General features: G+C 48.0%; 1 protein-coding gene across 2 annotated transcripts in view; it reads right to left on the reverse strand.

Moving 5' to 3' along the window:
* Window positions 1–22073, reverse strand: part of EPG5 (ectopic P-granules 5 autophagy tethering factor) — a 96551-nt gene that overhangs the window by 23013 nt on the left and 51465 nt on the right. For both annotated transcript variants that reach the window (XM_056137985.1, XM_056137984.1), the window contains exons 27-34: window positions 21177–21339; window positions 14048–14190; window positions 12401–12557; window positions 6874–7068; window positions 4844–5057; window positions 2671–2819; window positions 1058–1259; window positions 317–389 (exon numbers count right to left, since the gene is read on the reverse strand). In XM_056137985.1, the coding sequence (XP_055993960.1) occupies window positions 317–389; window positions 1058–1259; window positions 2671–2819; window positions 4844–5057; window positions 6874–7068; window positions 12401–12557; window positions 14048–14190; window positions 21177–21339 (1296 nt within the window). The remainder of the gene's footprint in view (window positions 1–316; window positions 390–1057; window positions 1260–2670; window positions 2820–4843; window positions 5058–6873; window positions 7069–12400; window positions 12558–14047; window positions 14191–21176; window positions 21340–22073) is intronic.

The raw sequence follows: 22073 nt of genomic DNA on the forward strand, positions 1-22073 counted from the left end.
TGTGTAGTATTATCAAGAACAAATTCAGGAGGGCAACAATTCTTTCTCTGAAATTAAGTCCCATGACTAATTCAACTTTGTAGAAAACTGGAAATGAGTGCCCAGCTCTGCTTCAAAATAAAAGCATAATCACTTCAATTATGCACACTAATAGCTCCACAAACAGAAACTGTGTTTTAAAAAAAAAAAAGATCTTCTAAAAAGGCGGGCTCTACACTAAAACTTAGATCTGGGAAAGCACCATGTGTATTCAAACACCATCCAATCTTTATAGATTTTTGTGGAATCTGAATAGCTCGGGGGGAAAAGTATTTACCTATCATTGTCCTCCAAAACCAGGATCCATGGCTTAAAAAGCTGGATGATCACCGAATGCAGGTACCTTAGCACTGAAACAAAGCGACAGCTTGAGAGACAGAAACCTACTCAGCCTTCACCAGCATCACTGATGACCCCATATGGGAACCTTATCAACTGCAAACCCAGGGGCCCGTGTGGATGCCCAAGCGGCACACTGAATGTAGATGACAGGCTCGTGCTTTCACTTCCTGCAATGGATCCATTGGATGTGAAGTATTTCTATTGCGAGCCAGTGTCACGAGTCATTTTCTACTATGCGCCTGCTTGTGTGTGTGCACCAAGTGCACGCGCGTGAGTGCGTGTGTGCTGCTGGGAACTGAACACAGGGCCTCATGCTTGTGAGACAAGTGCCTTATGCCACCATTTAAAACAACAAACAGCAACAAAAAAAGTTAAATGCTTAAATATTCAGAACTCCTCCTGAAGCAAGGTGAACATGAAGAAGCAAGCGCTGGTGGTAGAAGCGCTCTCTCTGTACCCACCCTACAAGGGAGGGGCAGAGACAAGCTAGAGCAAGTGCCCTCCGTGTCAGTAATACCAGGATAACACACGGGTTCACGCTGTCCTGCACATCCCCCATGGCTACCTCAGCCACAGTTTCAGCTGCGATATTTTAAAATCCACCAACGTGTCCATTCAAGACCTCCCAAGTGGGAGGCCATGGGCACCGCACTCCTTCGCAAACCTCACGCTCTACCTGCTTTGCTGTCGGCGGACGGGTCCTGGGCCAAGCTGGCCATTTCTGAGTCAAGCAGCCTTTTCACCAGGTAGCCCAGGAGCGTCTTCACATCAGCCATATATGGGCTCCACTTGGAAAATAACCCGAAGCTTTTGAAGTCCAGTGTGGATAACCGAAGCTTATAGAAGAAGTCTGAGAGCCACTGTATCGTCTCCATCACCTGGGGAGAAGGGTCAGTCAGGGACTGATCAGGGAGTACCCACTGGTGTGCCAATGCTGTCAGCGGCGGCGAGGAGGGCTTGCTCTAGTGACGCAAAGGTATCTGGCATCTGAACGGTGAACCGGTAGCTTTCCATCAAGTTTCCAGAGCGGCCGAGCCTGTCTTTCACAGGCCAGCTCATTGGGTGCCCTTCCACATCCCACCCTGCAGTAGCGCTCTGTGGGCTCAGCATGGAAACCCGACCGGGGCGCGAAGCAGAGAGACATGGCCATATGGGAGGGAAGGTGTTGCAGGTGCTGGGCCGCTGCTGCTTGGGGTGGGCAACAATGACTCTGAGGGGTGAGAGATAGGAGATCTGGGCTCAGGGGGCCTGGCAAAGCACAATGCACACACAAAAAGCGGGTTTTAAAACAGAAATTGTCGGGGCTGGAGCGATAGCACAGCGGGTAGGGCATTTGCCTTGCACGCAGCCAACATGGTCAACACAGGTTCGATTCCCAGCATCCCATATGGTCTCCCGAGCACCGCCAGGAGCAATTCCTGAGTGCATGAGCCAGGAGTAACCCCTGAGCATCGCGGGGTGTGACCCAAAAAGCAAAAAATAAATAAATAAATAAATAAAATAAAACAGAAATTGTGAAGGTGTTCCAACTGTTTAAGAAAGAAAAAGAGGGGCTGTGATGGCAACAGAAACGAAGACCAGCGGGAGACCTGGGTTTCAGTAGGAAGCTACTGGGGCAGGGGCGGAGGATAAGTTAGGGAAGAGAGGGGCTGGAGCGACAGCACAGTGGGTAGGGCGTTTGCCTTGCACGTGGCTAAACCAAGTTCGATTCCCAGTATCCCATATGGTACCCCCAGCACCACCAGAAGTAATTCCTGAGTGCAGAGCCAGGAGGAACCCCTGAGTATCACTGGGTGTGACTCAAAAAAAGCCAAAAAAAAAAAAGTTAGGGAAGGGAACACAGGACAATGGGGGAGGGGAAACGTGCCTGCCACAGAGGACACTGGTGGAGGGGAGTGGACCCAAAACTCAATCACCAGTACCTTTATAACTCTGTGATTCACAGTAATTCAATTTTTTAAAAACCGCAATAAGAGGGGCTGGAGTGACAATACAGTGGGCAGGGTGCCTGCCTTGCATGCAGACAACTTGGGTCCAATCCCCAGCACCCCATGTGATCAGCTGAGCCCTGCCAGGAGTGATCCCTGACTGCAGAGCCAGGAGTAAACCCTGAGCACTGCCAGGTGTGACCCAAAAACAGAGAAAGAAAGGAAGGAAGGGAGGAAGGGGCTGTGGAAAGGGAAGGAAGTGAGGAGAGAGGAGGGGAGGGGCAAGTTAAAGGAAATGAGTTATGGGTGGAGGTAGGGGTGAGTGCACAGAAAAATCAAACCAGAACCCCAAACCACTCACCTGCTTGTCAGACAAAAGAGCATTTGGGAAACTTGGGCGCATGGAGCTCTCTGCAACAGCTGCCCCCTGGTGGCAGTCCGGGGTGCAGCAGCCCAGGGCTCTCAGCGTGGCTTTCCAGCACTCGGGGCTCAGCAGCTGCTCAGCGGAGCCTGAGAGACATAGACAGAGGACGGCAGTCAGACTCTTGGATATTTTGTTTGTTTGTTTGTTTGCTTGCTTGCATTTGGGTCAAACCTGGCGATGCACAGGGGTTACTCCTGGCTCTGCACTCAAGGATTAGTCCTGGCGGTGCTCGGGGGGAACTGTATGAGATGCTGGGAATCGAACCCAGGTCAGCCTCATGCAAGGCAAACGCCCTACCCACTGTGCTATTGCTCCAGCCTCCAAGTCAGGCTCTTGCACAGTTTCGTCTTGAGTCCAAGAACACATGCACCTTCCAAAGGACCAAGTGCTGGAAACCAAGTCCAAAAAGGAGAACCTGGACGCTGCCTTTTACTCTTGCTGCCAGCGCTGCTGGGCGCGAGCAGAGACACATGGCCTGAGATGGGAGCAGGGAGGGGAGTCCACCCCCAGACTCAACAGGCAGCCCTAGACAGACGGCCCAAAGAAGAGGTTGAGAGCAGGCCTGGGAGATGGCAGGCAGTGTCCACAGCAGGGTTGAGGCCCCCTTCTGCCCGTCCCTCACTGCTGGAACTTCGCTCCCAGTGACCAAGGACAGGAATATCAGAGGCATGTGAGGTCAAAGCCAGGAACCAAGGCTAAGGGGAAGGCAATGAGGGAAGCTGCCCTTTCCGGAGGGTGAGGGACTAAGGGGTCAGGGGCCCCAGGACCTAGATTCAGGACAGAGGGCTGGAACTCAGCTATAAATCAGGGGTTCTGGGATGCGGAGTGGTGGGGGGAGCAAGTAGTGCTCACCTGGGACAGTCATGTAGCCCATGGGTTCATGCAGGGTGACTGGGAACAAGGAGTAGAGGAGTAAAGGTGGGGCTCTGGAGCCAAATGGTGCCCGCAGGAGCAGGGCAGGGGGACCGAGAGGCAGGGGGCATGGCCTTGGACACAGGTGGATTACCAGGACGCCTTGAACTAATGACTTCTCCTGGGCAGGAGGACACTGCTACTCTGGGCGGGGCAACAGCTGCCCATACAGAAAGATGCCAGGCTCCGACAAAGCTCCAAGGTGTCCCGTGATCAAATGTAGGAGTTAGAACAAAAAATGAACTGAGCATCCAAGATGGACAACTCGCGCAACTGCCAGAAAGGCCGGCACTGGGCAGACGGTGCAAGCACCAAGTCATTCGCTTATTCCCCAAATGTCTTCTACTATGTGACTCAAGACCTGGCATCAAGTGAATTTAGTTTTCCATTACATCTATAAACAGTATGAAGCTTGCCGGGGGTGCCAGGAAGAAGTAAATATGATCTCATTTATCAAATTGTGATAAAATTCCTGACTAGCAAAAGTAAGCCTGAAAAGAAAACATAAATAAAACAAAGTAAGAAAGGCCACAGCTTTTAATCCTCCTGTAATCTCTAAGCCTGCCACAGAAAGCTGCAAAGTGGGGTGGGAGTGGGAGAGGGGACGAACGATGAGAACGGGACGACCCGGGGAGATGGGGGGACAGGGACAGAGAGGATGGGAAGGTTGGGGGTGGCAGTGCTCTTAGTGCTCTTTCCCTTGGCGTATAGAAATACAGGACTATCACTACACAAGATAAGATGCCTTTGCAAAAACCCAAAGTCAAATAATTTTGGGGGGGGACCCAAAATGTACCCACTAGTTGGCAGTACAGAGATGCCACCTGGCATATGAAACATATCACCAAGGGGCAATTCCCTCCCTGAGAAAACCTGCAGAGGAAGTGGCCCCTTCTCCTCCCCCGGCTCCTATGCTGCAGAGAGGGGCAATGAGGAGGTGTGTGGACTCCAGCTCCAGAGACTAACACCCACGCAGCCGATCAGGGCCCACTCTAACATCCAGGGAGTAAGTGATAGTAACTATGTACAGAGCGACCTTTTAAGCAGATTACTCATTGAGCACTGGGGACAAAGATCTGTGAGACTAAACTCCTGCAGCCTGAAATCACGTGTGCATGTCGGGATGACATCTGGAGAACAGAGCTTGTCATCTGGAACCTGCAGAGTGATGAAAAGTCATAAGGGAAAAGATACTCACTTTGCATCAGTAGCCGGAGGATGTCGCTGTACTGGTCAGGGAACTGGTAGAGGAGGAGGTAAGTCCAGTGTTTGCAGAACAGGTTAAAGGGCATCAGAATGTCGTCCTCAGGTTCGAGGCCCCAGGCAGTCAGGGCCAGATGAATGGACTCCAGGAGCCTGGTGCGATCTGACAGCGGAGGCTTCATGCTGTGCAGCCACTGCTTAAGATCGAACTGAAAATGAAGCAGACGCAGCCTCACTGCATGAGGAGCGGCAGGCTGTGCCTCCCCAAGGGCACCTCCCGCCTCAGCGAAAAGCCCAAGTTTCCATGGCATTTGAGATCGAAATGAAATACAAGAACCATGGTGCTTCACTCTTGGTGGGTCGGTGCCTCCCCCCAATCTCTCTCTGGGGTGCAGGCGTGGCTGTCCTCAGCCTTTCCCGGAGACAAGGACTGATGCTGACAGTTGTCCTTCCCCACGCACGGCACCACCAACAAGCAGCTAATCTGCAGAATCGTCTCTACCTGATGGGCCCATTTCTGTGCCTCTAGCCAGGGTCGTCTTGGTTAAGAAAACAGCAGCACTGGGTCAGCCGGGATCAGCTCAGAGGGCTGAGGGCAGGGAAAGCCTGCAAGGCACCCGCCACCATGTGGTCCTCCTCGCACTGAGCAGGGATTAAAACCACAGGCATCACCAGGAGCAGTCCAAAATCAAAAATGAAGGAGTCAGGGTTGCAATAAACATCCAGAATGCCCAACCATAAAGTACAGCACTACAAACTATAAAGCAGAGCACTACAAAACTATAAAGCATAGCACTGCAAAGTATAAAACACAGCACTGTGAACTATAAAACACAACACTGTAAACTATAAAGCACAGCACTGTGACTATAAAGCACAGCACTATAAACTATAAAACACAGCACTGCAAAAGCTCTCTGAGTTGGTTTTCTTGGGTGATGCAAGTATCTCACTCAAACGTGACACCGCGGCATGCACCACAGAGTGCGCAGGGAACTCAGAAACAGGCTGGCCACAGGGCCAGGTAAACGCCGGGCCCTGCCCCACACCGCCCTTCCTCTCCTCTCAAGGGTTCTGCTTCAGTTAATAACTGCCCAGTTGGATCCTGTCTCTCTCCTTTTTCCTTCTTTGTCTTTCTCCCTCTGTTTAAATCCCTGCTCATAGGATTTGAATTCATTAATAAAAAGGAGATGCCCTGGACCCATACACCCCAGCATCAACAAAAGCTAGGGGTGTTGGGACCCAAACTCGAACTTCTCCCCCTCTCTCCTCACAAATTCACTGTAGCCCAGCTATGTGGTATAATTTCCAAGTTTCATAATACCCCTCCTTTTTATTCTCAGGTTCCTCTTAGTTTTTTAGTTAACTGCTAAAGTTCTTGCAATCATAGTAAAATCCCATTGTGATATCAGCAGGCGGAGACCAACACAAAATGTTCTTACCCAGTATAGACTGAGATCAGATTCAAAGCCCTACAATATGCCCAGGCTTATGATTTATAGATGTCAGAGAAAAACAATGGAAGGTAAAAGAGCTACGGCTTTGAAATTCCCAAGTGGTTAAGTAAATTCATTGCTTTGGTCGAGTTAATATTCAACTCTACGGTAGAACAAAGGCAATTTGCTTTGATATGGCTTATCCTAAACATGAGAGGCTTTGACATATTGCAACTCATTCATCAAACACAATTTGGGCATTCATCAAACATGAATTCAGTCTACATGCAAAAGAAGAATGTACTCAATTTCTATTATCTTTAAAAATATATATACTACAAAGTTTTCAAAAGGAGTCACATCCTTTCACTTTGCGGAGTACAGTGGCCCACCATGACACAACCAACTGCCCCTCGAGAGTAAGCTGGGGGACTAAGCTGCCTGACGCTCAGACCAAAGGTGGGGGCAGGGTTCTGCCGGTCAACAGTGCCCCCAGAAACAGACCCTGGAGCACCTCACAGTTCTAAGGACTGAGAAGAAACGCTCACGCTCTGTGCCAGGGAGAACAGCGGGACGTCAGCCCCCTCACCTTGGTCAGCAGCATGAAAATCACATCACTATTGTCCTCACTTAGGAACGCCACCACCTTCTCGTATAGTTGGATGAACTGGGCGGGGGCAGCGTTAGGAGTGAAGAATGGGGAGAGCAGAGAGCAGAGCCTTCTGTTCTTCAGGATGGTCTGGAGCACCTTTTGACACTCGGACTTTGTGCAACTGATGAACACCTGGCAAGAAGTGAGACAGGAAGATGTCACCGGCAGATCTTCCTTCACAGACACTGATTTAAGCAATAGGGTGTGAAGGGGCGTGAGATCAGGCAAACAGAATGTTTTTCTTTAAATGAAAATATCAAATCACCAAAAGAAGCAAAACAAGAGAAACTTAAGGTGATGTTAAAACTTACAGATCAGGGCTGGAGAAGTAATACCGCAGGTGCCCTACCCATGGTATTACTGCAGGAGGTGAACCCGGGTTTGATCCTGGCATCTCGTATCAACCCCTGTGCCTGCCAGGAGTGATTCCTGTACAGAGCCAGGAGTAAGCCCTGAGCACTGGGAGTGTAGCCTCAAAACAACAACAACAACAATCTTACAGGCAATCTATTATTTGGACAAAGCAAGTGTCCAAAACATAGGCAATTCTGAGTTAAGCATATGAGAAAAAAAATTATCTTGTGGTGTCAAGGATCTCACAAATGCAAGGCTCTATCATTGAACCACATTCCCAGAATTGCTTGAGCAGGCCCAGTAAAAAAGTCTCCATCGTGAGACTTGTTGTTACTGTGTTTGGCATATTGAAAACGTCACGGGTAGCTTGCCAGACTTTGCTGTACGGGCGAGATACTCTCGGTAGCTTGCTGGGCTCTCCGGGAGGGGCGGAGGAATCGAACTCGGGTTGGCCATGTTGGCTGTTTGTAAGGCAAATGCCCTACCGCTGTGCTATCGCTCTAGCCCAAAATTAATTTTTTATTAATTTGTGATTATGATTTAAAATTAAAATTCTAAAATAATCTGAATACAGAAATGTGCAGTGTAACTCCTGTAATTACTAAGCACCCAAAGTGGTTCTGTATCCTCCAAAGAAAACAAAACTTGGGCTGGAGAGACAGTACAATGGGTACGATGCCTGCCTGCACGTGACTGACCCAGGTTCCACCTCCAGCACGTCTGATCCTGAGAGCCCTGCCAGGAGTGATGCCTGAGCAACGAGTCAGGAGTAAGCCCTGAGAACCTCGAGTTGTGGGAAGAAGAATCAAGAAAAAGAAATTAAAAACAGAGAGGAGGAGGAGATAGAGACAAAACTCTATTATAGACTTTGTGGAGATGTACCACTTTAATACATTTAGAAGGCAACCTTGCATAATTAATAACAATCAGAATAATATCACCTTGTTTTACCTGGTTCCAATGTTTAAATGCACTAGAATATAGTAAATATTTAAATATATCTCTAAGTCAGGAAGGCTTTTCTAAGTTTGGCTACAGATGCAGATGGTCAAGGGCAAGAATGATAGACTTAATCACTTAATCACTTAACTTCCCGTTAGTCGTCGATTTGCTCGAATGGGCGCCAGTAACGTCTCCATTTGTCCCTGTCGCGTGTTAGTGTAGCCCAATGGCATCTGTTCGCTCTGGGAACATGAAGGGCCTCAAACCGATCGTTCATGATCTTGACGAAGAAGTCTGACCATCTGGTAGGTGGGCGGCCACGCGGTCTCTTGACATCCCGTGGAATCCAATCAGTAACAGCTCTAGTCCAACGGTCATCTTTAAATCTCATTATGTGACCAGCCCATCTGATTTTCGACACCTTGGCAAATGAGACAGCATCCCTGATCCTTGATCGTCGACGGATGTCAGAACTCCGGATTCGTTCTCTCATTTGAGTGAAACGTGATATTCCAAGCATAGCTCTTTCTATTCTTCTTTGGGAGACCTGAATAGTGTTCTCATCTTGTTTGCGTAGGGCCCAGGTCTCTGAGGCATATGTTAATGCAGGAAGAACAGTGGAATCAAAGAGATGTGCCCGGAGCCGGAGGTTCTTCGTCCTCTTAGCTATTTCTTCGACGTTCTTGAAGGCGTTCCAAGCCGCTCTCTTCCTCCTGCGCAGTTCGGGTGCCAGGTCATTTGTCATGTTGACTGATTTTTCGACCTAGGTACACATAGCTGTTGCATTCGGAGATGGTCGTTCCATTGAGAGCAAATGGGGCGTCAGGAACGAGGCTGTTTCTCATAAACATTGTCTTCGTGAGATTCAGCTGTAGTCCTACCTTTCCACACTCACGGTCAAAGTCGGCCAGCATTTGTGCCGCTTGGCTGATGTTTGGTGTTATTAAAACAATGTCATCAGCAAAGCGGAGGTGGTGTAGTTGCCGACCATCTATCTTCACTCCCATTCCTTCCCATTCCAGTCGTCGCATGATGTTCTCGAGGGTGGCACTGAAGAGTTTCAGTGAAATGGTATCACCCTGCTGCACCCCTCTCTTGACATCAACGATCACTTCTTTGTAGAATGGTGAGATCCTGGTAGTGAATCCGCAATACAGCTCACGGAGGATCCTGATGTATTGGGCTTGAATGCCCTGATTGGCTAGGGCTTCAATGACCGCTTCCGTCTCAACAGAATCAAAGGCCTTCTTTAAATCAATGAACGTTAAGCAGAGCGGCATCTTGAACTCCCGAGAAACCTCAATGAGCTTGGTTATCGTGTGGATATGGTCGATGGTGCTGAATCCTTTGCAGAACTCTGCTTGCTCGCATGGTTGTCCTTCATCTAGTGTTCTGCCAATCCTATTTAGGATGACTCGAGTGAACAACTTGTAGATGACAGACAATAGGCAGATCGGGCGATAGTTGCCAATGTCATGGATGTCTCCCTTCTTGAACAGTAGTACGGTCCTGCTGGTTTTCCATTGGGACGGAACCTTGCATTCAGACAGGTAGCGAGTGAAGAGCCGAGCCAGTGTATTGATGAGTACTGACGGCAGGTTCTTCAGGTGCTCAGGTCTGACCTTGTCTGGGCCGGGTGCTGTTTGTTTCTTTACCGATGAAATGGCGTGTCGGATTTCAGAAGGGAGAACATTGGGAACGACATACCCATCCTGTGGAATTTGGTATGTCGGCAAGTGGACATGGCTATCGAAGAGATTTGAGTAGAAGTCATGGATAATCTTCTCCATTGCCGTTCTGGAGGATGTGATGGATCCATCAGGACGTCGGAGGGCAGTCATCTTGGTCTTATAGTTGGCGAAGGACAGGCGGGCGTTACGAATACTTTTCCCGGCTTCTGCCGCATCTACCAGTACTTCTGCTCTTCTCTCTTTGAGGTCTTCCTTGATCGCATCTCTGCACTGCTTTGCAAGCTCGGACGTTAGCTTGCGGTTGCCTGAGGCATGTGCCAAACCACGCTGGCGAATTAGCTCAAGAGTTTTCGAAGATAGGCGACTTTTTGTGGCTATCTCTCTCTTGGCGTTCCTCGCACATTCATGGAGGTGCTGAACCAGTCGATCGTATTCCTCGTCAATGTTGTCAACAATGGCATCTTCCCATGTTGCCGCAATAGTACCAAAGAGTTCCCAGTTGGTGGTCATTCTGGGAGTTCTCTTGATAGACTTAAATGATAGACTTAAATATATATATATATCATATATATATAGACTTATATGTATGTATATGTATATACATATATAGACGTATTTTTAAAAAGCTAACATTTACACACGATGAGCCTGGATTTGGTCCCTGCCACCACTACAAAAATTTGCCCTCTATAAGGCAAATTTAACATAAAGTAGAGTGACAAAGTAGAAAAATCACAACACATTTTAAATTCCAATTTAGCCCTGCTGCAGCTCTGTACACAGGAACAGTCTTCCCAGAAGGCACTGAGGGTACACAGACCCAACAGTAATCTCGGAGACAAGCGAGCATGGTTCTCAGAAAGAACTGTCGGGAAAACAGCTCAGCAAGCTCACCAAGACGTGTGAGAATTGGTATCTCACTCAGCCTTGGCATCCTCACACACTATACCTAAACACAAACTACCTAAACCACCACCCCCAAGACACTGGTTTCATGCACTGCGATACAGGATAGTACATGTACTCATATGCATTTGCTCTACAGTGCTCCAATTCTAAAGATTATACTAAGGACATCTTTATTAACATGGAATAATGTCTAGGAGATAAGTTAGAATTAAAAATCGCAAGTGACACAATGCCCTGCTCTTGGGTTTCAGTGTGCCTTTTCTCTGATTATTTATGCAACTAATTGCAGGAATGAGGTGTGATCTATATATACACACAAACATGTACTAGAACACACACTGGCGAGATAAACTGCAATGATGCTGCCAAGAGACAACCAACTCCAGGTGCTCACTGTTATGACAGTTTTTTTCTTTTCTTTTTTCTGGATTTTTTAGGTGAGGGTCTTACCTGGCAATGCTCAGGGGTTACTCCTGGCAAGTGATCGGGGAACCATATGAGATTCAGGGGACTGAACCCAAGTAGGACGCATGCAAGGCAAATGCCCTACCTGCTGTACTATCACTCTAGACCCATCAGTCTTCTTTAAACTTTCTGTGGTATATTATTTATAATAAGCATACATCAATTTTACAAGCAGTAAAAAACTTTCAAAACTTTTAGGGAGCCAGAGCAATATTATAGTGGGTAAACAGTTTGCCGGGCATGCGACCAATCCAGGTTCTCACCCCAGCACCAGATAGGTGAACCCCACCCCAAGCCCATCATGAGAGATCCCTGAGCACAGACCCAGGAGTAAACCCTGAACACAGCCAGGTATGGGCCCCAAAACAACAGTATCAACAAAAAAAATCTATTTTACTGTCTCCTCCTCAGCCTCACCGCATATGGGTGAGAGGAGACAGTAAAGGGGAGTTTACAAAATTTCCAACATGTGGCTTTCCCCTCTTGTGGAACATATATCAGCAAGACAGATGAAGAGCTGGTGATTGAGAGCCAGGAGCAGAGACCGCGGGGGTGGGGGTGGGGGTGGGGGTGGGGAAGAGGAGCCAAGGCGGAAGGCAGGGGGCAGCCCCAGCACTCACTAACTATCTTCCCCCGGCCACAGGGATGCTCTGAGGCTCAGGGTCTACATCTTCATCTTTTTCTTCCTTTCCCTTTGAGGTGCCAGGGACCAACCCGAGGCATCAAAAATGCAAGGTTCAATGGCTGGGCCACCTTCCCAGTCAGTTTCCGTTCATGTAGAAATGGTATCAGTGACAAGAGTCACTTGGGGGATAAAAGCAATGAACCAGGAAGAATCTCACAATTAATAACAAGCTTCGGTGGTACGACTATTAACACCCAGAGATTTCCCAGTAGGAATAATTTTGCAGCTCTTGTATGAGAAGCCAAGTCCTGTACCAAGTGCTCTCACCACCATTTTGAGGAGTCAACAATTCCAGAGGCTATAGCTGTAGGCCAAGTTCTGCACCTTCACCAGTAATCTGACATCAGCCACAGCAGTTTCGAGTGAGGGCATTGCCTGGACCCCTAGAGAAAAAGGCCCGAAACAGGCCTCGGCTCACCTGGCCCAAGATCTCAATGCAGGATGTAAAGAACTGCCTGGTGGGTGGGTGCCGCTGGGTCTCCTCGCCAACGTAATCCACGACAGTAAAGAAGAGGCTGATGCCCACCTTCTGGACGCCGGGGCTGGGCTGCAGCTTGTAGGTATTCACAAGAGCCCTGTGGGGAAACAGGTAAAACCATCGGTTGCCCCAAAGCACACAGAGATTTTGCCGAGACTCTCACAGTTCATTTCTACAAAGCAACATCCATTCCTATGAGGCAACATTCATTCCAAACAGTCCTCAGGGTCCCCTACACTGGTAACATTAGAAATATTTCATAATAGCTGGAGCAACAGCACAAAGGGTAAGGTGTGGGTTCCATCTCAGCATCCCATATGGACCCCTGAGCCCTGCCAGGAGTGATCACTGAATGCAGAGCCAGGAATAACAAATGAAAGAAATGTTTCATGGGATATAGAGCTTCCACCCTGAACCAACAATTTATTTTTCATCTACAGCATGTCGTCCAGAAAGAATCAGCGGTCTAACAAAACTAATTTCATACTCTTCTCCTTTATAAAATGTTCTTATTTTATATGCAATTCATACTTTGTAACTTAGTTTCATGTATATATTATACATGCTTTAATTTATTGGGGGGGGGGGGGATAATGGGGCCACAGCTGGCTGTGCTCAGAGGGCCCTCTTGGCTCTCTGCTGAGTGACACTTCATGCTAGCTGGGGACCATATGCAGTCCCAGGGATCAAAAAGGGTTGGTCATAGTGCCTTAACTCCTATCTATACATCCCACCCTCTTGTACATATTTTTAAAAATAAGAATACTTATTTCTCTAAACTTTAAAATGTCAAACTCTGACTTTGGATGAGGAAAAAAGATTCGTGTAGAGAGTAAGACTCTAGAACAAAACTCTCTCTCTTAATTCTCAAACTTTTTTGGCTAACCTCCACTGTTCTCCCTCCAGATCTGGTTCCCCAATCCAACCCACCGAAGGACTCAAAGTGCCGGCAAACCACTTCCCTAAGGTACTGGGGGAATCTGCTACTGGCCTCAGCAGAGGAGTCACCTTAAAGTACAACGCTGGACGTACTGACCGCTGACCCAGGTAAAGACCTGATGGCTTTGGGGGAAAAAAAGACAGTGAGCCAGAAGTTGCCAGAAGAAGCCACAAGAGTCCGAGGCAAGTGGTCCCTGCAAGCTGAGCACCCGAACTCCTGTGAGGCATTCTGCTGAGAATTCCAATCATTAATCGAAGCTGACAAGGACAACTTCCCTGGTAAACAGCACTGCGATCAATACTTTAGCACAAAATCCCTCCGTGAGTGAATTTCAATGGCATGCATCATCCTGTGATTGAGGAGTCAGAAATGTATTATGTAAAGAGCCAGAGAGCGAGTATTTTATGTGCTGGGGACCATAAATTGTTACTTCCACAACGGTTCTGTCACCTCAGCATTAACGTAGTCTAGGGCAGTAAGTCAAAGGGCATGGCTGTGTTCCAATAAAACTTTATTTATACCAACAGGCCAGACTAGACCCAGAGGCTCAGTGGCAGACTCCCATACTGGGGGGGGGGGGAGAATTGGAGCGCCCTTGACCGACAGTCAGGAAGAGTAGGGCCCCCTAACACTTATGTGATACTTACGTGATCAAGTTTTCTGCGTGCACAGCAGCTTCCACAACATGAAGAGATGGTGGCTTAGCAGCTTCGGCTTGTAACTGCTTCACTTCTTTTCGCAAAACATGAAGTTGTTGGCTTACGGCTTCATTCTTATACATACCTTCAAACTAACAAAAGAGAAAGCGGTCAACAAATTCCCCCCCTTTATATACTTAGAACAGATTTTAACCCTGAGCATGGCAGATGTGGCCCCAAAACCAAAATTAAAAAAATAAATAAAAACAGGCTAGAGCACAGGATGGATTTTGCCAACACGGCCAACAATGTTAAAGAAACCAGATGGTGGAGAAGGCAGGTGCCTTAGATCCTATGTTCACTCAAACAGCTTTCTGACCCTCACAGGTGAGTATAAGGAGCTACATTCTCTTTCTGACACACCTGCCCCCACCCAGGCATCCGCCAATAATCACAGCTATCCTGATGTAAAGGATAGAAGAACTTAATCCATACATGTAGCTGCCTATGGCTCTGGTGCCCATCATGAGGGCTGCCTCCTGGTCCCGTGAATATGCCTTACCCACACCCCTCAGACAATACTCTGATCACCCATGGTTTATGACAACTTTTCTATCATGAAACTCAATGGTGTCCTGTTAAAAACCTTTACAAAGCTACTTGGTTTCACGGAGAAAAAGCTTTTTAAAGCAGGAATTAAAAGACACAAAAGTTACTATTCAAGAACATAGAACGTGAACAATAACCACTTTGATTTTCACTAGTGGAGGAATGAAAGATTCAAAAACTAAACTATTCCCCTTGCTCCACATAATGAATTCACACCACTGTCACACTTCAGTCTTTAGAGGACAGAACAGAACACTGTCCAGCTGCCCAAAATCTGCTAGGAGGATGAGCAGCCAGCTTTGGGGGACTGGCAGGTCACCCAATAACCACTGGTCTTTGGGGTCAGGTTGGGAGAGAGAGAATTCAATTGAACAGAGAGAAAAAGGGGAAAACAGGAAGGGGGAAAGATAGCCAGGAGGAAGCAAAGTGGGCAAAGGAGAGAAAGAGAATTTCATTCTCCTCGAAAATCCAGAGCCCAGATTAAAACCATGTCACAGGAACTTTGAAACTGCCGTGGGGTGAGAGCAATAGTACATTGGTACGGTGTTTGTCTTACATACTGCCAGTCCAGGTTTGATCCCTGGCACCCCATACGATCCCTGCCAGGAGTAATCGCTGAACATTGAGCCAGGAATAAGCCCTGAGCACCACCAGGTGTGACCAATAAACAAACAAACATAACCCAACACCCCACCATAGAGACCACTGATACTAATAAAAGAAAACCATCTGTCTAGGAAAGTTTAGACAGTCTCACCAAAAGCAACCCTGAATCCCCTTTTATTCCCAAGTCTACTTATTTTTGTTCATTGCCCAAACAGCACATTGAAACTTTTCTCTTCCTCTCCTCACTCTGGGTGCGAGAGTCTGAATGAGACCAGTCACAATGACAAGAAGTGGCAGACAATAGAACAAAGCTGCGTGGGAGGGCACCCGCCACTTGAGTCACTGTAGTGGGACAAAGCACATCCGTGGGCAAGTTCCGACAATCATGGGAGGCCCCTGGTGGGCCTTTTCCATCTTTCATTTCTAGGAATGAACACATTTTTCACATGATGATAAATCAATCCCAGGGCAAGCAAACGTGCCCTGTAAGACTGAAGTACAACAAAAGGAACCTGTTATAAATCAGCCATTTCCTCAGGGAATAGCAGTGAGCTATCACAGGCTCCTGCAAGGAGGTGGCCACTAGCGCAGCACGTCCCCTGCCCAGAAAACAGCCTAGATCTTTGCAAACCCCAAATGAAATGGATACAGCTGAAATATTTTTATATGGCTGGAAATTTCCAGGGTCTTCCTTCCCTCCAGCTTTCTTCTAGGCCATAAATTACTTCTGTGATATAATTTGAAACCGTGATACATGAGGCACTGAAAATTACACATATGTATAAAACTATCTCCATGAAGCTGGTTCAAGTACAAGCCCATGAACTTTCTAATCACCAGAGAAGAAAGTTACCCCACCAACTCAGAGAGAAAACGGTCCACTTTTTCTGGGATTTGGAGGCGATGGACAGCTGACACAAATCATAACATCGATCTTCCAACTCTGGCACTGCCAACAGCCAGAGCAAATGGAATTTCCCTGCACCAGGTCTCAAACTCAGAAGGATGCGGCTGCCCTGACTGTGCCTGGCCCAATGGGGTGATTTTAGCAAGTCTCTAGCCCTCTCCACACTCAAGTCCCCTTCTCCTTATTCTGTGAAGATCACGCACACCAAGAGAAACCCGGGAGCACCTGCTGGGACATGAGCGTGCCCAAGCTAGTCATGAAAGACCCTCCGAACGGGGCTGGGAAAGAGAGTGGGGGTGTCTAGCATGAGCAAGTACCAAAGAGGCATTTGTTTTCAAGTTAAAAAAGCAAATGAAGCTGCACATGGTATAAAAGTCGCCATTCTGCGTGAAAAAGATGAAGATGTTCACAGCCAAATATTACCTACAAAGCTCCTGAAGGTCGTCAGCACATAAAGAATCTAAATCTAGAGTCCATGAAAATTGTCCACTGCACAATGAGTATTGGGGCCATGCCAAGTGTGCTGGCAGAATGGGATGCCCTAGGGCCTTGACTGTGTGCCTCGCTGGACAGCCTGGGCACCCTGGGGAAGAGGGGTGGGGGCTGAGGCCCGATCATTGTCTGGTAGTAAGACGAGAGACTAGGATGGCATTGTTGCAAGGCGGGATGATCTCCTGAAATTTCCCCAGTAATGGTCTTTGGAATGAAGCAGCAAAGGCTGAGAGATGCTGAGACATGGGTGAGGCTAAACAGCACAGACCTCAGGAAGTCTGGGGCACGGACCAGGGTGAGTAAAGAAAAGGAGGAGGACCCAGAGAACCCTAGTCCTGTGCACGAAAGTCCGGAGGTATGAAAAAATGGAGACAGATGAAAATGGACCAGCCGGGGAAACAGACTACAGACAGGCAGCCCAGGTCAGAGGAAAATGAGCCGACCACAGAGCATAGGCAACATACACAAAGACAAACGTGCTAAACTGAGGCATTTCAGAGACAGAGCCAATGTGATCTGGAAAGTAACCAGATGGGCAGTGGCAGGGTGAGAGACATGACATGGGTGCTAAGGGTCACCACAGGAAGCAGGTAAATGGCATTATAGAAAGAGACGGGCAGAAGACACGCAGACCTCGAGCCATCTATGGAATATTCATGGACTGTTAAGTAGGAAGGTGTCAACGAAAAGTTCTGGACTAGAGAAAGAGGAGTCCTAGCATATATGGGTAAAACCTGTGGGGGTCATGACCTACAGAAGATGAAGGTCTGAGGATTTCCCTGGCTTCGGTGACTCACTAAATCCCATTGCATACAGCCAACTCAGAACCAGGTTCCAGCACAGGGGACAGGAGACAGTGCCGAGGGCTGGGGAACAGGCACTGACTGCATGCGGGAAGCCCGGGCTCAATCTCAGGCACTTTACGGTCCCCAGGGCACAAGCCAGGAGCAGTCACCAGCAGAGAGAGGAGGCAAGAGCAGCTGATGTCACATGAAGGCATGACTCGGGAACAGAAGCCAACACAAGCAGCAAGCGAAGGGTTGAAGTGATGAGGAAGAATCCCAGGAGGGAGCTGGAGTGTGGCCAGTGATTCAAGGCAAGGTGACGACGGATTATGTAAGACTTTCAAATATCATCAGATGTTAGCATCTAAAATGCTGGGTATAGTCCTGAGGCGATCCGTGGACAAAGGCAGCTAGGGGTGACAATTTTATGCGTGAAAATCTCACAGCCCAACCTCTGCAAAACTCTTTCCCAGGGACAGTTTTGCGCTGAGTCATAAACAATCAGAACTCACCTAACCTACTCGTGACTAATACCACAACTCCCCAAAGTTAAGCCATCCCTAAGCAAAGTTAAGCACTTGTATTACATGGAGCTTAGCAATCTCTACCAGAGCAAATCTAATGGACTTGGACAGAAAACACCCAAATTCCAGGGTCGCTAGAGTTTCGACTTTCCTCTAACTGCCTTTTGGCAAGTTACGAAAAGACAAAGTGATTTTGTCTTCAATTCCTGGAAGTATCAACCAATAAGTACAGCCCAGTAAGTCCAGCTTTGCTTAGCAACTGAAATCCTATCCAAATCTCAGACTAGAAAGGGGTTCACTGCCTACACATTCTTAATTCCCCTTGGTAGACTGAAACAGTTACTACTGCTGATACCTACGCTTCCAGGACTCATCAGGGGTGTCCAAGCCTTTTGGACCTTCTAAACAGAACCAAAGGCAGAGGAGATGAGTAAGGCCAATAGGAAAGCAAAATGCACTTAAGAAAACACAAATCTTTCTAATGAGGTTACGGCCACAAAATATAACTATGCATTAAAATTATATATTACTATTGGGATCAGGCTGGAGCAATAGCACGGCGGGTAGGGCATTTGCCTTGTATGCAGCCGACCCAAGTTTGATTCCTCCATCCCTCTCAGAGAGCCCAGCAAGCTACCAAGAGTATCCTGCCTGCACAGCAGAGCCTGACAAGCTCCCCGTGGAGTATTTGATATGCCAAAAACAGTAACAAGTCTCACAATGGAGACATTACTGGTGCCCACTTGAGCAAATTAATAAGCAATGGGAGGACAGTGCTACAGTGCTACTATTGGGACCAGAGAGACAGTACAGCAGGTAGGGCATTTTTCTTGCATGTAGCTGACCCAGGTTCGATCCCTAGCACCCCATATTGTCCCCCAAGCCCAACTGGAGTAAGCCCCGAGCACAGAGCCAGGAGTAACTCCTGAGTACAGCCGGATGAACCCCAAAAGCCCAAAATAAAATTAATGAAATAACTTATCAATGAAATTTCTTCTCCCCTCTTCCTTATGTTTTTATTTTTCCTAAGCAATCTTCACATCTTCAATGAAGAACAAGCATGCTTTGCACTGTCTCGACAACAAAACCTAAGCCACATTCATTGTAATCCTTCATACTACAAGTCACCTTTCCAATATCCCTCCAATCACTTCAAGGGCATTTTAGAAAGGAGTCCATTTTTTAATTTAAATTCACCAAGCTAAAGTTTGTAAGAAAATTTTGATTCAAAGCTCCAGACAAAACGAGACTGTGATGTTTTTTTCTTGTCTCTTTTCTGTAATAGACAAGTCACAATGGCCTTGAAGCCAAACTCCCAAGTCTGTTGGGGTTTTTCCACCACAAGGCCTTGGGAACTAAGAGGAGGTCAAGAGAAGAGATCTGTCTATGGTGGGGCAGGAAATATTTATAACTCTTCCCAGGGCAAGCTATTAGGCCACACTGAGAACACTGCTTTGTACTAATCTCATTAGTCACTTAGAACAATGCAATTTTAGGAGAACTCCCTTCCCTATATAGAATTAACAACCTAGCAAAGACATGTGATTTCAAAATGTAAAATATATCACTTAAAAAAAAAAAGCATATAGATTAGGTAGGTGTTCCTTTTTTTTAACCGCTGAAGACATTTTCAACTCAAACTCTATCCTCCCCATTGGTAAACTTTCCTTCCAGATTTTACATCATCAAATGATCTTCCTTAAATACTCCTATGTTGGTCTTACTAAATGGATGGGGGAAAAGAAATAAAGAGAGACAGAGAGAATCAGCTTATTGAAGCACCTGGTCCGAGATGTTGGCTCTCAAAGTTAGGAACCTCACATATAAAAATGCCTCTTTTATTTTAGGGTTTGGGGGCCACACCCAGCAGTGTTTGGGGGCTGCTCCCAGCACTGTGCTTGGGGGGGGGGGGGTACACTCCCTGGAGTTCTTGGGGGACCTTGTGGTGCCAGGGATCAAACCTGGGCCTCTTGTACACAAAGCACGCACTCGGGTCCCTGAGCTGTCTCCCCAGTCCCAAATGATGCCATTTTATCAGAAATACATTCTGAAGGTGATTTCAGAAAAGACATTTAGAAAAAACAATCTCCGAAGAGCAATGATGAAGAATGGTTACACTGAAGATTATCATAGAAAGAAAATTATGAAGAGCTGAAACATTTCTCCTATTTCAAAACAGGAAACAGAAAGCAAGCTCTTTTTGGGGACATGCAGACACCAGGGGTGCCTGACCCTGGCAGGGAAAGCCCAAGTCCCCTGCAGAAAGAGGAGGTGCGGGGCAGTCTGGCCAGAGCTGAGTCTCCCCTGGAGGTGCCAAGCGCTGGCTGTGTCAGCTGGGATGCGGGATCTATGCCTCTGTCCCCACTTTCCTCAGGGAAGCTGGTAACACCCAGCTTGTGGGGTGGGAGGGCATCAGAGGAGCTATCATTTCGAGAGAGCAGTTCTCTGCAGAGGGGATGTCTGACGACACGCTGGCTCAGGCTAAGCTCCGTGCTGATGTCCTTAGGCTCCCACAGACCCACACGCAGTCTCCTTTCTCAAGAAGGGGTCGTGATAGGCTGCGAAACCATTGGCTCTGTTGTCTCCACGCAGGCTTCCTCCTGCCTACTGGTAAGGCCCACCCAGGACACCTGCTTCCCACATGGCCTCCCAGCTGTGTCTTTAGCAGTCCCTGCCCTCCAGAGCAAACATCGGGTATCCCAAGTGACGACTCCTCCCACAGATATTCCAGCCCTGCCAGCGTTAGCGCTGACGGCCAAAACCAGACTGAGGAAAGAAGCACCTTCCTCTTTTACAGGGGCCACCAGAGCCACATCCGGCAGTGCTGGGAGGAGGTGGGGAAGGAATAAGTTTCAATTTCCTAATGAACAAGGCAAGAGGGCTCTGAAACCCCAATACGGGCTTCTCTGACCACTGACCTCTTAATGACTTGCACGGTGAACTCATTCCCTCACTCCCTCTAACTGAATACGAATTCTAGCCATCAAATCTCCTAATGGTCAGAGCAAACCCTTCTAAGAACATTCTCAAAGATTCTGCTTTCCTCTGAATTTCTATCTCTGTGCAGCACTTACAGAGAACACCAGCCTGTGTGAATTCACTCCCCACACAGCCAATACTGAGTGGCAGAGGAGGTGCTGGACATGCCTTTCAGTCCTTCCCCATGACAGGCCACTATGAGATTCTACTGAGGTCCCAGGAGCAAGTCCCCTTACCTGGACTGTGACAGTTGCTGCTCCCTGGCACTTCTTCCCACCACTGCCTCGACACTCCAGGTGTAGCGTGACCTGCTCTTCTCGGTTGACATACTGTTTGGGTATCGTGTCCAGCAGCTCGCTATCCAGGGCAACCTGCTGAGATTCCCAAAGAGCGGCAGTTCTGAAAAATATCACCAAGAGGTCAAAAGAGGTCTTTGGTTCGTAAGTAACGATGACTTCCTGTCACCCCCCCCCCCCCCCCCAGCCTACACCAGAGCGTGGCAAGACACAAAAGGTTCCCCAGTATCCAGAGACCATGGCCCAGATCCCTGTGCTGTCAGGCCAAACAGAAATGGAGAGGGGAAAGTGGGCGAGCCCTTCAGCTGGAAACAGACCCACTGAGTGTCTGTGCCAGGGCAGAGCGTTGTGTAGACTGATCCTTATGACATAATCTTCCACTAGGGTTGCCCTGCTTGTCAGCAACAGTCACTTCTCTCTTTTCCACTGACATGATGATAACTTTCACGTCCAGCCCAGCCCACCTTCTTGGTCGGGGGGGCAGAAGGGGCAGAGCCCCCAAAACACTGAGGGCAAGAACAGTTTCCAGCCACTGGTTGATTCATCAAGGAGACCATTCTCCACTAGGGTGGGTACTTCTTGGGTCCTAAGATGATGAGGAGTCAGGAATCTACAGCCAGGACTGCAGCTTCCAAAAGTTCTTCCCATGGATAACAGAGGGGTGTCTGCTACACCAAAGCTGGTCAAAAGCTTGTGGACAATGTCAACAATGATGAGGACAAGAAGCCTATTTCCAGGCAGAGGTGCCAGCCTCTTGCTAGGCACCCATGTGAGACTCTTCAACAGGGCTGTGCGTATGTCCAGAGAGGCACCTGTGATGAATTCTACAAGAAGACA

This window comes from Sorex fumeus, unplaced genomic scaffold (assembly GCF_029834395.1).
Source record: "Sorex fumeus unplaced genomic scaffold, SorFum_2.1 ptg000128l, whole genome shotgun sequence".
NCBI classification, from domain to species: Eukaryota; Metazoa; Chordata; class Mammalia; order Eulipotyphla; family Soricidae; genus Sorex; species Sorex fumeus.